Source organism: Chanos chanos, chromosome 5 (genome assembly GCF_902362185.1).
Source record: "Chanos chanos chromosome 5, fChaCha1.1, whole genome shotgun sequence".
NCBI lineage: Eukaryota > Metazoa > Chordata > Actinopteri > Gonorynchiformes > Chanidae > Chanos > Chanos chanos.
The window spans coordinates 39613315-39630814 of record NC_044499.1 but is presented as its reverse complement, the minus strand read 5'-3'; the positions used below and the strand labels follow the sequence as shown (position 1 = coordinate 39630814).

The 17500-nt window shown below is 41.9% G+C and overlaps 2 protein-coding genes across 2 annotated transcripts in view; one reads left to right on the top strand and one right to left on the bottom strand.

Annotated features, from left to right (window-relative positions):
* drosha (drosha ribonuclease III) overlaps positions 1-12812 on the top strand; it is a 59910-nt gene extending 47098 nt beyond the window's left edge. The window contains exons 28-31 of the mRNA XM_030775361.1: positions 955-1058; positions 4020-4112; positions 5780-5826; positions 12615-12812. Of these exons, the coding sequence (XP_030631221.1) occupies positions 955-1058; positions 4020-4112; positions 5780-5826; positions 12615-12745 (375 nt within the window). The 3' untranslated portion in view covers positions 12746-12812. The remainder of the gene's footprint in view (positions 1-954; positions 1059-4019; positions 4113-5779; positions 5827-12614) is intronic.
* A 2777-nt stretch (positions 12813-15589) lies between these two features.
* Positions 15590-17500, bottom strand: part of LOC115812512 (cadherin-10-like) — an 87695-nt gene continuing 85784 nt past the window's right edge. Inside the window, 2 exon segments of the mRNA XM_030774990.1 lie at positions 15590-16092; positions 16930-17181. Coding sequence (XP_030630850.1) covers positions 15590-16092; positions 16930-17181 — 755 coding nt within the window.

The following is a 17500-nucleotide window of genomic DNA, read 5'->3' as shown; positions in this document are numbered from 1 at the left end:
GTGTCTCAGGAGAGCTTGTGAGAATTGCAGAGACTGCTGGAATGGTGTCTCATAGCATGGCCCTCATTTCCATTTGGGAGAGGAAAGGTCCGAGAACATAACAAGAAACTTCAGACACACGACCAGTCTTTGCACTGTGGGGAGGAAAAAAAAAAAAAGATTTTTATCTGTTTCTCTTTCTTTTCTCTTCTTAGAGGAAGAGGGGCTGAGAACGTGTCCGCCTTTCCAACCCCTGCCCTCATATCAAACAATCAGCACATAGTCACAGTTAGAGAGTGACTGAGCTAGCGAGTCAGCTAGAAAGACAGGGATAGAGAGAGTGGAGCGGAGAGAGAGACAAAGAGAGAGAGAGAGGGATAGAGAAAACGGGAAGAGAATGGAGAGTAGACGACAAACAAGAGACTCTGGAAAATTTTGAGGCTGAGAAAGGAGTCATATAAGAAAATGTTGGGGGGGGGGGGCGGAGCAAAGGAGAATAAATAAAGAGACCGAGAGATGATGTGTCTGACAGACGAACGCACAAAAAAGTAAAAAAGACAGAGAGAGAGAGAGAGAGAAGGGGTACTACTGCTGGCATAGCGCTACTTTCTTCTTTATGGAAAACGAATGGGAACAGACAGTTCTAGATTCAAAGAACCCCCCCCCCCCCCCCCCCCCCCCCCCTGTTTCTCAGCAGACTGCATTTGTGTTAAGTTAATGGAAGTGCTTTTAGAGGTCTCCTCTGAGAGTGGGAATGGATCAGGCTTACACACCTGGGAGACTTATTTCGGGCTGTCCACTTTTGTCTTAAGTAGCCTGTCATTTGTACCAACTAGAGAGAGAGAGAGAGCGAGAGAGAGAGAGAGAGAGTAGGGCTGTATGCAATTCAGATTTTCGTCAGTCCAGCTAATGTTTATTCATTTATTAGTCGATTCGTTTTAACAGTAATGTTCTCTGATGATTTTTATTTTCTAGGAGTTCATTCTGAATCAAGACTGGAATGACCCCAAGTCTCAGTTGCAGCAGTGCTGTCTCACTCTGCGAACGGAAGGCAAGGAGCCTGATATTCCTCTCTACAAGTGAGTTTTACTGTTCTGCCTTTCTACCTCCCCCTCTCCCCATTCTCACTCTGTATAATAAATCTACTGCATGTATATAGCCATGTATGAAATACACATTCAGTATGCATGTGTGTGGCTGTGTGTCTGACTCTTCACACACGTTTGCGAATACACAGCCCTATACACACAGGTTTTTGCTGAAGTGGTCAGCAGGGCGAAATACTGTCTCTGTGTGGGGGCGTTTGAATAGAGGTGTATGAGTGTGTGTGTCTGTGTACGAGGGGTTACTTTGTACAGTAGCTCTCCAATGGAATTATAAACTGCTCGGCCATTATTTATTTATCTATTTTTTTTTTTCTTTTTTCTATTTCTTCCTATTATTCTTTTTCCGACTTGGACCTTGACAATTCTCGTCTTTCCTGAAAACTGAAAACATCAGTTATTCTGTTAGACAAACATCTTTCAACACACCTCCCTTTTGACAAGGGGTCAAGGAGCAAGTGTCATTTGACAAACTGCCACTGGATTCCCGGATGAAAGACACCGATTTCCATGGCAACTAGGGAAGAAATAGGAGAAGTAGCACTTCAGCATTTGGAGATGTGGCTCCACAGCACACGCAAAAACATTTTAGAATTCGATCAAACGTTAATATGGGAGTGTATGAGGAAGAGTCAGTCGTGTACACGTGCTATTGTTTTCAGTTTACGCTTTGTTTTTTTTGTTTTTTTTTTCTCTCATGTTGCTCTCTTCTTTTTTTTTTTCTTACAGATTGAATTTTTTTTTAAATAACTGATATTTATTCACATTCATATATTCAGTCATATTCAAATTCTTTTGAGGACTCATTCAGATTCTTATTCTTCATTCAGAAATTAGGGGAATAAAGTGGTTGCGTTATATTTGTATAATGTTTATTGGTCATATTTATGCCTTTTCACCCCATATTCATTATTGTCTTTCCCTTCTTCCTCCTGAATGATCCCTAAAACCTGCCCCCTCGGGTACCTTGAGAAAAGAGCGGAGATGGCTTTGGCAGAGTTCATGATTAGACTGCATGTTTTAGCCGCTCAGTGGGTTGAATAGCAACTCTCTTGTACAGAATGATAGAGCGTTGGCTTCCTTTCAGTATAACTCAGAAAGCAGTATGGGAAGAGTTTGTATCGAGGCCATAAAGTTATACTCAGGTCTCAGCAGCACTGGCATCTCACTGTGAAACTGAAAGTGCGTGTGTGTGTGTGCGTGTGCGCATGTGCGTGTTTGCGTGTGTGTGCATGTGCGTGCGTGTGTGTGTGTGCATGTGTTGTTGGCTGTGACGTGAGTTCATTAGAGGGCCTACAGGACAAAGTGGGGAACTGTGTGTCCTTATCAGAGTATCTTCCTAGACCTCCATGCACTCAATCACACACAGAGTGAGGGACCTAATTATGAAGCCATACAGAGACACTGACGTTGGTACAGTGAGAAAGAGAAAGCGTGTAAATTGTGCTGTTAGCAAGAACTGAATATTTTGGGCTCCTGTGGAGGGAAGGGATGTATCCCACAGAGATACCTTTAACTGGCCCTCTCCCTGGTACCTTCACAGTACTGTCCACCGCTATGACAGAGAGGGGTTGTTTATCTGGATGTTCTCTTATCAAAACTCACATTCAGCTACAACCACCTATTGAAAAATATGGTGTTATGCCTGTATATTTGCTTGTCCCCCCCACCCCCAAACACCCCCACCTCCCCTTTTGTTTCATCTTGGGGCATGAGAAATTGAATTCTGACAGCCCGTTAGACCATTGTAATAGGTCTTCACATTCCAGTGTCTACATTCGCAACATTTGTGTTTTTCGTCGCCGAGAAGTCGTAAACTTTGAGTGCATCGCTCATGGATTGAGCCATTTAGCAGGTGCAAATTCACCCTGACTCTTTAAGCCTGTGGCGAATTGGCCCTGTAGAATTTAACACATTTGTAATGTACATGCTAGGGGCTTGCAGAGCTGTAAGTGAGAGAAAGCACTGTTAATTATTGATAAAATGCCATAAGTGGCCACATTACATTAAATATGTATCCGGATCTGAAAAAATAAGTAAACAGTGTGTTAATTATTCAACTGTTTCAAGCCTACTGTGTGTTGTACATGTAAATTTGGTCATGGCTAACATTTTCTCCTTTAGTGTTGTCGTTGTGTGTGTTTATTGTTCCCTGCCGTAATGTAGCAACATTGATAGACAGAGATGAATCATCAATCAGATGGCATGAATCAACTGTAACTTTTTTTTGCTTCATATTTTTTTGGGGGGGGGGGGCATGATAGGATTGTTTACTTGTTGAGAATGTCAGAATGTAACCAGGATCTCTCAGAGAGCATTGTCATTTTTCTTTTCTTTTCTTTTCTTTTCCATTTGCGTCAAATTGTGCATCGAGAAGAAAACATCTTCTGTCCCAAAGTTGTGGATGATGGTCCCATTTATTGTTTTTCTGTCCCTTAGACGTCTGTTGTGTTCTGTCAAACCGACTTATTCTGCTGCTACATTGATGGCCAAAGATGAATTATCCCTTTTTTCCCAAATGAAATTTTTTTTTTTCTTCCCTGCCCGTTTCAGATGTCCTTGAGCTCTCTTTCTCCCCCTTTGTCTCTCTCACTTTCTCTCTCTCTCTCTTTCAATCTCTTTCTCTCTGTTCTCTTTCCCTGGCTACCTTGAACCTTCTCTTTCTCTCACTTTCTCTTTCAATTTCACTCGCTCCCTCTTTTGTTATTATTTCTTTTTTCAGATTTTTTTTTCCCCCTCTCCCTCCCATTTTCAGTCTTTTCTTTCTCTCTCTCTCTCTCTCTCTCCTCTCTCTCTCCTCTCTCTCTCTCCTCTCTCTCTCTCTCTCTCTCTCTCTCTCTCTCTCTCTCTCCTCTCCATGTTTGTCACTGTCTTTTACCTTTTTTTTGTTGTATTATTTTTTTCTGTCTCATTCCTTTTTCAATGCTTTTCTTGCAGGACTCTGCAAACAGTGGGCCCATCTCATGCAAGGACCTACACAGTAGCAGTGTACTTTAAAGGAGAGAGAATAGGCTGTGGAAAAGGACCCAGGTACGCACACACACTCACACACACACACACACACACCCCTCTCTCTCTCTAACCTCTTGTCTCATGGATTCTTCTTTAAAATTCAACTGTCAGAAATTTTATTAAAGAAATGTAATAACCTGCTTCACCTCTTCAAGAAGAGGACTATGTACTACAGTTAACTGTGTGTTTTCATTTTCTGTTCTGTTTTATGAAAGTTCACGTGTGAGCTGGATGTTTATGTTCCTTGCATTTGGATTGTCTGTGTATCAGTGTAGTTTTGAAATGGAGTTAATGTGTGGACGTGAATTGTTAAATCGTGGTATCATGCTTGGTTAAAGCTGAGAGTTTGATAATTCAGGGAGTCACATTAAGCTAACAATTTTAAAAGATTTATCAGTATTCCCTAACCTTTCATTGAGTGTCCCAACAAGAGAGAGAGAGAGAGAGAGAGAGAACCCTAGACACCTATTTTACACAGAAATGTTTCTTTCATTATTCTCTGATGCACTTGAGTGCGCTACCGTATCATTACCTTATGGTTCTAATAACAGCGTTCATACATGACAAGCATATAGCGAAAGGGTTACACAAGCATGTGTCAAGACTATAACTGTGCTTAGCTTATCACTTTAGAGGCATCTTATGTGTTGGCAAAGTTATTAAGGATATTATTTCTACTGAGAAAGACACAGAATGAAAAACTCTTTGATTCTATGAAAGAGTGGACATGAAATGGAGCCAAAGAAATCTCGCTTTTAAAGAAGGGAGCAAAGTGTGACAGGATGAATGTCAGCGTTTTAGACCAGCTGAGATTTAACACAGCGCTGTTGTCTGTTGTATGTGTGGAGACACAGAAGAGAAAGAAAGTTTAAAAAAAAAAAAAAAAAAAACCTGTACAAAACACGTCAAGGTGTTTGAAGAGGGAGATGGAAGAAGAAAAAAGGGGAAAAAAAAAAAAATAGAAAAAAAGAGGAAGTAGCATTAAACCTTTTACAGCAAAAAGGAAAGAGCAAAAGAGAGATAAAGCCACAAGCAGATTAAAGAAATAAAAACGTTAAATCCCACACATCCTTTCCACCCTTTTGCATTTGAATCTCTCGACGTGTCCCTCTTGAAAAGCTCTGGGGTTCTCTAAGCTGCTGATAACTCTGACTCCTTTTCAATGGTTCTTTCTCTCTCTCTCTCTTTCTCTCTCTCTCTCTCTCTTTCTCTCTCTCTCTCTTCCTCTCTTTCACTCAGCCTCCTGTTTATGTATTTACCCCACTCTAAAGTCTCTGTCCCTCCTGTAGCGGTGCTGTGATTTGCAAACACTGAATGCAGATTGCTGTGCATGCATAGGTGTCCTGCATAAACACTCAGCAGGTTCAGCGGCTCCAAAGCTTACCTTGAGAGATATCACAAGGCCAAATTATGCTAGTAAAGATCGCCTCGTACAAAAAGAGAAGAGGAAGGGAAAAGGAGAAACAGCTCAGGCACTTCATTCCTTTAATCCTCTTCTCTTTCTCCATTCCATTCCCCCTTTGCCCTACTCTAAGACATGTATTTCAGCAGCTTGGTTTTCAAATGCTAAGCACACCATGGCTTCCATTCACTTTTTGTTTTGTGGGGTTTTTTTTTATTTGTTGTTGTAGGCTTCTGTTCATCTCTCTCTCTCTTTCTCTCTCTCTCTCTCTTCCTCTAAACAGCATCCAGCAAGCTGAGATGGGGGCCGCCATGGATGCACTTGAGAAATGTAAGTACTTTGTTTGTTTGTTTGTGTGAAATTTGCCTCTGTATTTGAAGAGGATATAATATGGTCATCTGTATGGTGGTTAGACTGGTACAGGATGCAGGGAGAAAATAAAATGAAGCAAATGAAAAAGATCTTAATCAGAACCCACTGGACTCAGAAGTGGTGAGAAGTTAGGTCTACCTGAATATGGGCAGAAGTCATGTTACCAGGGAACAGAAAGAAATTGACTGAAAAGTTACACAGTGCTTCGTTTAGAGATATAAGATATTGTCTTTCCTGAAAGAAGAAGAAAAAGAAAAAAAACACCTTAAATCTCAGGTTAAGGAGTAGCTAATTGAATGAATCAAACACAACAGTGCTCGACAAGATGGTTTCAGTTGCGTAGCTCCACGTCTCTAAGTATACATGTGTGTCATTTCATTTGAACCTTCAGTGTGTAACCTCTTGAAAGGATTGTGTTTATAGGTAGAGGTGTAAAAGTAACACGTGTTATGTTTGAAATTTCAGCGCTCAGGGAATGTTGTCCTCTCCTACAGAATTTCCAGTGCCCCACACCGATTAGCTTACTTTCATCAGGCACGTTAAAAACCATCTTTTACCATCAGGAGGTGGTCTTAAAATGCGTCCGCTGCGGTCCTCGTTGAGATTGCTATGATTCTGTCTTTGCGCGACGCTAAACGCCTAAGGGTTCTAAAAGCAGTTTGCCGTCAAAGTCTAGCGGTGCAGAACGACGCGTTTTTCACTATTTGCCTTTCCTCAGATGCATCTCAGTCTCATCAACATGAAACGGATGAATTATATCGGGGATATATATATATATATATATATATATATATATATATATATATATATATATATATATATATATATATATATATATATATATATATATATATATATATATATATATATATATATATTCATTCTAATAAAGCACATGTACTCAGCAGGCATAATGGAAAAGATTTGTCCTTCATGAGCATTGATGAGATGAAAAGAGAGTGTGGCTGAAGGGTTGTCATCATTCTGAACATTGTCTTTGTTTAGAGCCCTTATTGAACATTTTAGTGGAGTTAAGCCTCACTCGGCAAACGTTCTCATGTGAAAGAGCTCTCTAGCCATGCGCCACAATGAAGGAGAACAAGTGGAGTCCTCTCCTAAACCGCCTCACTACTTGGCTATTATTCATCGGGATAATTATATGGTACTCAAGGAAAATTAGGTGTATGTTTTCTTACTGGAACAAAGCCCTGTTGATGGCTTTGCTCTGTATTTTATTAAAGAAACAAATGGAAAAAAAAAAAACAAAAAAAAAAACAAAGCTAAATCGGAACAGTTGGTCTTCGCTGTTTCCTGTTATGATCCTTGTAATGAATATGTATGTGTATGTACCAGACTGGATGAGATGGCACATGAAAGTTGAATCATTTTCAGAAGGGTGTGTGTGTGTGTGTGTGTGTGTGTGTGTGTGTGTGTGTGTGTGTGTGTGTGCGCGCATACGCTTCTGTATTTTTGCATCTGAGTTTGTGTGTGCTTGCGTGTGGAAGTGTAACTATGTGACTTTGTGTGTGACTTTCTGTCTGTCTGTGTGATTTGGGTCGTATTAGTTCAGTATTACAGCCAAGGCATTAATCAAACAGTAGAAAAAAAAAAGTGTGTTATAATCAGCGAGTACAGAATAAAGCTGGTGTTTCCGGAGTGGGCTCGGGGGCTCCTGAAAGGCGGAGGGGTCAATGCTTTGATTTAATTCGGCCCTAAATGAGGCCCCTAGTCGCCTGTGATTGATGCTGTTTGTCTCCTCCAGCTCTCAGGTTTATAAAATATTAGCACAGGAATGGTGGGCTCAGTAACACTAGCTCACAGTCACATCTTCTCTCTCTCTCTCTCTCTGTCTGTCTGTCTCTCTCTCTCTCACCCCCACCCCTCCCTCTCACCCACTCACTTGTTCTCCTTTCCACTTTCTCCCTGTTGCATCCTTGATTCTGTATATATTGTTGCTTTTTTCCCCTTGGTATATTCTTTCCCCATGTACAGCACTGTCAGAGTGATTGATAGATGCTCATTGCTTGTAAATGAACATTTCCCCTTCATAAATTGCCGTTTCGTGTGACTAGATTAGCGATGCCTTTTGAAAAGGTCAGTTCATTTAATATCATCTATCACACCCGCAGACTGCCCGTTCATCTGCCATGGATCTGGGCTGCATTTGGTTTCTTCACTGCTCTGAATAAATCTGTCCCTGAGACGCACTCACCTCTCTCATTCTTTCTCTCTCTCTCTCTCTCTCTCTCTCTCTCTCTCTCTCTCTCTCTCTCTCCTGTTCTCGTTCTCGCTCTCTCTCTCTCTTTCTCCTGCTCTCTCTCTTTCGCTCTCTCTCGTGCTCTCTCTCTCTCTCGCTCTCTCTCGTGCTCTCTCTCTCTCTCGCGCGCGCGCTCTCTCTCTCTCGCTCTCTCTCTCTCGCTCTCTCTCTCTCGCTCTCTCTCTCGCGCTCTCTCTCTCGCGCTCTCTCTCGCTCTCTCTCTCTCTCTCTCTCTCTCTCTTGTTCTCTCTCTCTCTCGCTCTCTCTCTCTCCTGTTCTCTCTCTCTGTCGCTGGCTCGCTCTCTCTCAGCCCTCTCGGGAAAGGTGTCGGACATTTCCGTGGAGTAATTGTTCTGGAATAAGATCAGGCATATCATCAGAGTGTTCCCTAATGTTGTATTTTATCTTCTCAGCTGAAGGGAGGGGCTGCCTCTTCTTCCCCTGTACCTTCTCATTTCTCTAACCAGATGTATATCTGAGCGTTGCAACCATTATAGAATTACTCTGACGTATGTCCCTGTTTCTCTAACCGCATGTGCATAATAAAGGTCCTCTGTTTTCATCTGTCAGTCATAAATTATACACTGAGAAACTTGTGCTACAGCTGTGTTAAAGGAAAAACGTCCTCTTTCATTTCACAGGCAGGACTACACAGACATGATATATCCAGTAGCACTTTTTCTAAGTGTGATTAGATATGTAATGGTGCTAATATAACCTGAGAAATAATAAGTATGAACGGCAGAAACCGTAGTAGTTGAATTTGACGGTATTGCTGTGCTCTTACTTTAGCTTCTTTCAGATGTTCAGTTTATATGTCTCACTCACACTATCCTCAAGTCCTGTCCGTCTATAGTTACGACCTGACTTTACACAGCACTTTACACACTCTTCGTGTGTGTGTGCCCTGTGATTTTTCCATTCTGAGGCATACAGGCCAGCACTGCACAGAAACAAATGTTTTAGGAAGTTTCTGGGCTAATTTTAATGATTTATGTCAGGACCATCCTGGGTGGTTTATTGAATAGCGGACAGAGCTTTAGAGCGAAATTGAACTTTTTATTTGAGAGCTATCATTCCCCCGTTGAGAGAACGGGCTGGATGGCGCGAGACATAGTGCTTTGCGGGGTCCAGTATCTGCAGTCATTAAAGAAAAATGTGGGCGCTATTTGGTGTAAGGCAGAAAAAAAAAAGAAAAAAAAAGCCTAGCTATTGGCAGACTCTGGAGCTAGCTTTCATTTTAATATTTGATGGCTTTCATTCTGACAGGCTCCTGCCTGTTTGTGTCAGTGCTGAATTAAATGTTAACTGCCATCTGAGCAACACCCCCCCCCCCCAACAACACCACCTTCCCATCCAACCCCTTCCGACCCACCCGGTCTGTACAAAAAGAGAACGCAGAAAGCCAAGAGACTAACAGGAAAGAGAGAATGCTGTTAAGAGGCAAGGCCCAGAAGCCTCTCATGCACTCTCAGACACAAAACACTTAACACCGACACGTTGTGTGTGCCCTGGAAGGTGAAAGCTGATTAAAGATGTATGGTAGTTTAGTCTCTTCTGAGCCTAGAGGTTACAGACAGTGTGCCATCTTTCTTTTTGCCCGCCTCTTCCTCTCTCTCCCCCTCTCTCTCTCTCTCTCTCTCTCTCTCTCTCTCTCGCTCTAATTCTCTTTCTTCAGCTAACTTCTCTCACAGGCTACTCAGAAGGAACTTTGTAATATTCCACTTTTACTGTATGCTAAGATTGCCTGTGATTAGAGGTGATGGTGTCTTCTCTTACAGCACAATGGTACTTTCTTCAGCAGAAGATGAGGGAGTGGGACGAGAGCTCTATAGCTTAAGATTGAGGAAGATGGGTGGTCATGGTGAAGCACTGTTAAAAGAGGAGCAAAGTTGAACGTGGAGGAGAGTGCTTGAAGTCAGCTGAAGATATCAGAGACCGGAAAATTGGTAACTCCTCTTCCAAAGAAGAGGAGTTAAGAGGAAGGTTGAGAGTGTTTCTAAGATAGAGTAATGCAGTTGCTACTGACGGATAGGCAGTGAAAGTGCTTTATTGATAATGGAAGATTGGGGGCTATTCATGAGCATAATTGACGGTAGCGGGGCATTTACGATGAATAAAAGTGGCTGTAGATCTCCACTGGTTTTTAACACCTGTTATTGCTCAGTTCTTTCAGTGGTTACACCTGTGCGTGGTACGTGGTGCATGGTACATGCTTTGAGTTACACAGTTGGGCAGATGTAGTATTATTATTATGCAGATTGTTCAGAATGAGCTCTTCACACTACTTGCATCTAATATAATCAGGCGTGGCATTTATTCCATTCCTCCGCAATAACGACATTAAACAGTGCACACACAAACCGAATTGAATTAGCTGATGGGCTCTCACTAAATATCAGTATAAGGAAATAAAATTATCCTTCTTCCCCAGCCACACCGAAATATAGTTTGCAACGTGAGCGGGTCCGTGCCGTTGCCGGGGCTCGCCGTTGCCAGGGGCCCCAAGTGCTCTCCAGAATAACTGCTCTCGGGATCTTGAGACTCAAAACTTTGTCCTTGAGAGGAATTACCGCCCTGTCGATAAACAAAAGGTGCAAGTCAAAGTGAATGTGCAGACACATACTTACGTGGTCATCGGTATGCACAACAAGTCTTTCAAAGGTGATTTTTCTCCCCCAAGAATTCTTGACTGCCGAGAATTCACAGTACATCCAGAAAATGCCTGCCCTGCAACTGTGGGCGCTCTCTCATCCAACACAAATTAAAATGAAAGGCTTCATACATTTAATGCAGCCCCCTACCTCTTTCCCTTTTTACCTTTATTCTCTCTCTCTCTCTCTCTCTCTCTCTCTCTCTCTCATTCAAATGCATTCCATTGCCTTCTGTTCTTGTAGGGTGGATAAAAATGCTTTGATGAACAGATTTTTTTTTTTTCCTGGGATGCAAAGGTCTGACACATTTTCTATAGACCCGTAAGCTCCGGATGCGGTCATAGACGAGGAATAATAATCTGCGCGCGTCGGCGCAAGAGCGCTGCCGAGGCTGAAAAATATTTTGGTTTGGTCTGGCACGTCGGGAAGGTCAGTTTGCGGCTTTTCTAACATGATTGTTGTGCTGAAGACTGAAGGTTTAGCATGCGCTATAACACTCCAGCATTGATGAATGCGATGAATCCTGCTGACCCTCACAATATTCTTGATTTGTGTGGGTGGCATTGTGGAAGAGGAGGCTAGGTGAAGTGACGGAGAACTAGTAACTTGTTCTTTTGACTCGTATGGACGGCCATCAGATAAGTTAAAACTAAAAAGAGAGAGAGAAAGGTGTGGAGAAAGAGGAGGGGTGCAGTGATCCTGCAGCGTTGTGATGGTACGTCGCCGTAGCGACGTGGACTGAAAATGAATTGCCGAGGGCAGGTACGTCTCCTTCTGTTTGTGCTCCAGTATTAAACTGTGCATTCATATATAAAAAAAAAAACAGGATACAACCTTGTAGGTTAAAGACTCTAGCAGCTCAGGCTGAAACTTACAGCACATTACTCTACAAGCCATCACTTCCTTAGTGTCAGCACATCTCTGACATTAGAGCTGCTCTGTCGGTGACCCAAAACGAAGCCGGAGTCTGCCAGCAGCCTCCCACCAAACAGGACACAAGTAACGCTGTCATAAACACACAAGAACATGTTGATTAGAACCACAGGGCATCTAGCTTCCCTGCACTCGCCAGTTAGCCGCTAATTCCTCACGGACTCTGAGAGGACCTGAATGAAGACAGAGCAAAGCCAGTAGACTTTAAGACTGTCAAATCACTCTGTGTGTAGACGTACAGGTTTGGTCACGGCCTGACCTTTCTGTGGCTAGGTGTCAGCAATGCTAAAAGTATAACGAGAGTGGTTGCCTCAGGATGGCCTTCCGCACACTGACGTGTGGTCAAGGTAGGAACGGGGCACAGTGCATACTAATGGAAGTAAAGGAGATTTAACAACCTGTTTTCAGATATCCAGGTGGTGATCGGGCGGCTGAGATATAATTGCTGGGGTCATCGATTTCTTGAATGGACAAGAAGGGATTAAATAGGTTTTTCTTATTCCCGACCGCGTACCGCTGCTCGACACGTCATCACACCGCAGTACTGCGTCCGCATCCGTGCCTTTTGCAGCTGAAATTGAGACGAAGACACCTCGGTTTATCAGGCTGCGCGATTATCCTCTTACCGACGACACTGTTAGAGGGATTTTTAATCAATGCGATCATAGCACAGATCATTTAGGCCCAATGGAGCAAGTCTTATGCCATGTTTGTTATGAGACATCATATAACATATTGGTGACCCAGTTCCATTTACTCTCACTGTCATGGAGTTCTGCAAGAACCACAGCTAATTTGTCAGCCAAAGTGGGGGGAAAAAGTCATTTTTAAGAATTGAAATGAACAGTGCATTGTTTATTGATGTCTGCTATCTCTCTCTACCAACCCATCCCCCCCCCCAGATAACTTCCCTCAGATGGCTCATCAGAAGCGCTTCATTGAGCGAAAGTACAGGCAGGAGCTAAAGGAGATGAGGAGAGAGCGAGAACGGCAGGAGAGAGAGAGCGACGATGGGGAGGACGGCAGGAAGTAATGCAGCTCCTGCTCTGCTGGCTCGTGTGATGGAGACAGAGGAAGATAAGAAAGGACAGAGGTAGTCATACGCTTAGCCAAATGAGGGCAGGAGATGGAACTGCCGAAAGTAATCTGACTGACACCCCCCCCCCCCCCCCCCCCCCCCCCGAACACAGAGAACTGATCACGTCACACCGCAACGGAAAGGTTTTAAGAAATTCACCTGAAGTTACATTTTAACTTGTGTCTGTACTGTTTTAAATTAATGTGACTGTTTTTAGACTGAATGTTTTGTATCAGTATGGTGGTTTAGGTATGTAATTATATAAACCTGGAATAAAGTGCTATTGATAATAAACAGAGAATGAAAAAGAAAAAAAAAAGCCGTATTATTTTATTATTCACTTGTCTTCATCCACACTTATTAAAAAAAATCCGTTTTGTAATGTCAGTTTATCCTGTAAGCCAAATCTAAATTGAACCATACATAGGCTGAAAATAATACAAAATGAGACTAAGCACCCAGAAATAATGGAAGTGTTAATAGGATTCAATTAAACTTTATTTTATCTAAAATGCCCCCATCTGTCTTCCATCTGCTGCTATGGTTTCTCACAACAGTTTTGGAATTGTTTTTGCTCTTCTCACCCCTTCCAAATCTGCTTTCAAGTCGAAAGATCTTAATTATAGATTGTGTCTAATTAATGTATGCTTCAAGTCTATTGGTACACTCATGGGCAAGTTAATGACCTTCCCAGTGGAGTTAACACAAGTAAGGCACCATGACAACTCCATCTGAATGTTCCTCACAGATTTAGAAATTCATAATCCAACTCTTTACAGTCTCCACAGTAATGTTGCAATCCCAAAAACAAAGAAACAATACACGGTTTGTGATTTGAACATATTTAATATCATGTTGAGTCATATAAATATTTGGTACAAAATATCACATGTACAAAGCATATAGATGAATGGACATTGGAACAGAGCCTCCACGATGCTCTGTACACACGGGCCCTTGAACTGTGACAAAAATGACAAAAACCCACGTTAAGCTTACAGAGTGCCACCAACGTTACACAGAGGCAAGCCCAAATGGCCAACTATATCTACATTAACACTCAAACATAGTTCACCTTCTAAACGTGGACTAAAATTGAAAACCTATTTCAATCTGAAACAATTTGTACAGGGTTCGTGACAGCTTTTAAAGGTTATAGATATTCTAAAAGGCAAGAAGTCACAGTTGGAAAGAAAAGAAAAAAAAAATTAAGTGTGAGATATAAATCTGCATTTTTATTTCAACCCCCCCCTCTTCCATTTTAGGGGTTGGGAAAATCACATCTCAGATTTCATATGAAGTAACAGACTGAACAAAGGGAAATGACAAGAAAAACAAATACCAATATCCATCACATTTTGAATGACTTTCTATTATGCGATTGTCTATGCTACTCTTTTTTTTGTTGTTGTTGTTTTTTCTTCTTTTTTCTTTTTGCAAATCTGCACATTGCGTACGGTCATGGCGAGCTCGGAGTTGGCCATAAATGGACCTTTATGTTTTTTATTGTGCCTGTGAAGGGGAAAAAAAAAGTCCAGTGGGTCTTAACATGTCAAAGTACTGGACATGTTTCAACGCCGTCTTACTTAGGCTTTACAATACAGTGGGCCAGCCATCAAACATTTACCGTGTCATGGCTAAATCATTGTATATACTGACATAGCCTTTAAATGCTGGAATGCTCCGGAACATATTAGCCATTTAAGGTTCGGCTGTGTGTGTTGCTGTCTACCTCAGTGTTGTTTGCTGTCGAATGAGTTAAAGAAATTGATCGTATAAAAAAAATAATAATAATAATAGAACACACACACACACACACACACACAAAAATAAACAAGTATGTTAAATGTTTCACTGAGTAGGTTCATAATCCTTTAACAGATATATAACAAAGCAGCTAACATCCTCCAACAGTATCTCCCCATAGTAATTTCACTGTAGCTAATGAATAGAAGACACTTTTTCTCACAAAAGCATTATTTGGCCCAGTGTTTTTATTCATATTGTTTGTTTGTTTTGTGTCTTTTTTTTTTTTTTTTTTGGCCCACCCTTAACAATGATGAATACATAAAGCTATTGTGATTAGCTACTGCAAATGCACCAAAGGGCCACACAGTCTGTGATGCCTCCAAATCTCTGCAACATTTCTCCCAAGATGTACTTTGATGTGGCTAACAGCAAAGTCCTGGGTAGTTCCTCCAAAATGAACTTAAAATGCATTTGTACAGCATATTGTATCACAGTTACAGTAAACACAAGCTAAGATAGAACTCACAATATGCAGATTTAATTCCCAGAAACACTGAAAAAAATGCATTAGGTTTTCACAAAAAATGTATATGTTATTTTTTTTTTCTTCTGATATTTAGTGGTTGGTTTGAAACCCTGGCATAACAAAATCATTTGCTCCTTTTTCAATGCTCTGCTTTGCAGAGACGTAACAAATACTGACACTCAAAGAGTCTCTTCCAGGTCAACAGGAGGTTGCCGTAGGGACCCAAACCACAAGTCATTCCTTGTTTCTGAGGGTTCAAACAAGTCATATTTGATAAGACTTCAGCTCTGTAAAAAGGGCACTTTGGGAGACAGAAAAAAGCAAAAACAAATCAGTGTCTGTGTTGTTGTCCATATTTGCGAGTATATCACACAGGAGGCAGAAGTCTATTTTTTTTAAGGTAACTGTTTTTCCCTCTCTTTCCCTGTGTGGCGTTTTGAGTCCCTGTCTACCAAAAGCACACGTATATACCACCAAACCTCCTGCGTCCTCATTTTGAGTCCTTTCTCCTCTGCGCTGTTTGGTTAGGAGTCTCTGTCACTTTCTTCTCCTCCGTACATGTCTGCTAGTTTCTTGAACCTGGGACCCCATTCACTCAGGTAGTTATAGTCCTGGTCACCCTCCGTGGTGACGGACTCTAGGGAACTGAGTGACTCAGCCACTGAGCCGTTGCCCTCGTAAGCGTAAGTGGCGAGGGAATCATAAGGGGGCGCCGTGGGGTCTGAATCATTCTCCTGGAGCCGCTGGCTGATGAAGTCACGCACGTCTGTGTTGTCCCTGGACTGAGTGGTGGTGACAGGTCGACGTAAAGGGGGGTAGAATGTCTCTGGAATGATGTCCCTTCTCTGTTTGGTCTCCTCTATGGCCTCTGGGTTGCGGAGGGCTCCGATGTCAAAGGCTTGCGTGTCCTCCTCTCCTCCTCCCTCATCGTTGTAACTGACGACGTTGTCTCTCACATCCTCTTTGGAGATGATCAGAGGCTCCTTCTTCCTCTGTCTCCTCAGAGCCGCAAACAAAACCACAATCACTATGGAGACAGGCAAAAGAAACAGTATAACATAATTACCACGGTAGCAGAGGATTAGCGGCGCATTATCATCACTATGGTGATAGAGAGAAAAGGTAAATGATAGTTATGACTGTGCAGAGCCCTGATCCCAATCACCATGGACACAGGGCATTGATACAGCAGGAAACCCTTGACAAAGATAATCATACTTTAGGCTAGACCATATAGTAATAATATAGTAACAACATAGCACTAAACTGCAAAATAATAGCGACTTGACAGAACAGCTCACAGGTTAGTCTTTGAGTGCCACATGTATAGTATATGAAAGTAAGAAGTAGAAAATACATGAGATGATATTTTACTCCATTCTATAGGAAAAACTGGCCAACAAAGGCACTGTCTCATAGGGTCTCATAAGATTCATTAGGGCTGTAGTAAAACTATTTCTGGCAGGGAATCCATCATCAGATACTTCTGCAGTGCGTGACTCACATTCTCCGTGCCTTTAAGCTCAAAGTTTTAATGAAAGCCCTTGTCATGCTGTTATAACGCTGTTATATCTTAGTATAGTAGGATGAAATCCATTCCTCTCTGAGTGATAGCACCACTAATTGTTCTTTAAAAGGTAAAGAATCCCAACACAGAGAAAACAATCCAAGAGGAAATTACATGTAATAAAGTCCACGATATATCTTGTCACGCTACAGGTGAGTACAGCGCTAAGTGAAAAGCTTAATGGCAAAAACATATTGCGACTGAATATGAAAGAGTGGTAGTCTGACATCAGTGTCACAAAGATAAAACCGTTCTTATGTAGCTGTAATTCAGAACAGAGTTGAGTAAAATACTTACTGAGAAGAATGATGACACAGAGTAAAATGGCCACTAGTGCTCCTGTGCTGAGGCCTGCAGTGAGTGTCAGGGCTTCTGCGTTACACACCTTCATATTACCATCACGGTCACAGGAACACACACGCACAGTCAGTGTGTTGGTGCTGCTCTGCATGGGGTAATCACTGTCCGCTATCACCACGGGTACCAGGTAACTGCTAGCCTGCAGCCGACTGTAGCCGCTGCGTCGTGTCAGGATTCCAGCAGTGTTGTCTGGGAACGATTTACACCAATCATGCAGAATTTATTACTGATATCAGCCCTGCTTTTTCTCTTTTATGAAACAATTTCCCAAACATTTAGTCTCGCATCCAGCTCGTGTCGTCGTACACGGATTGCTGCAAAATTTGTCAAATAGGCTTGAAAGCTGTGATGACTGAACAGCTCTGTTTCTGTCTAAGGATATTTAATGTTTCAGTTACAGATATTGTTTTTCCAATACTCGGATTTCTACGCCGTTTTCTTTCAAGAAAACTGTTCAAGGAGAACTTAGTCACAATAATCTCTTTCTTTCCTTCTTTTTTTCTTTCTT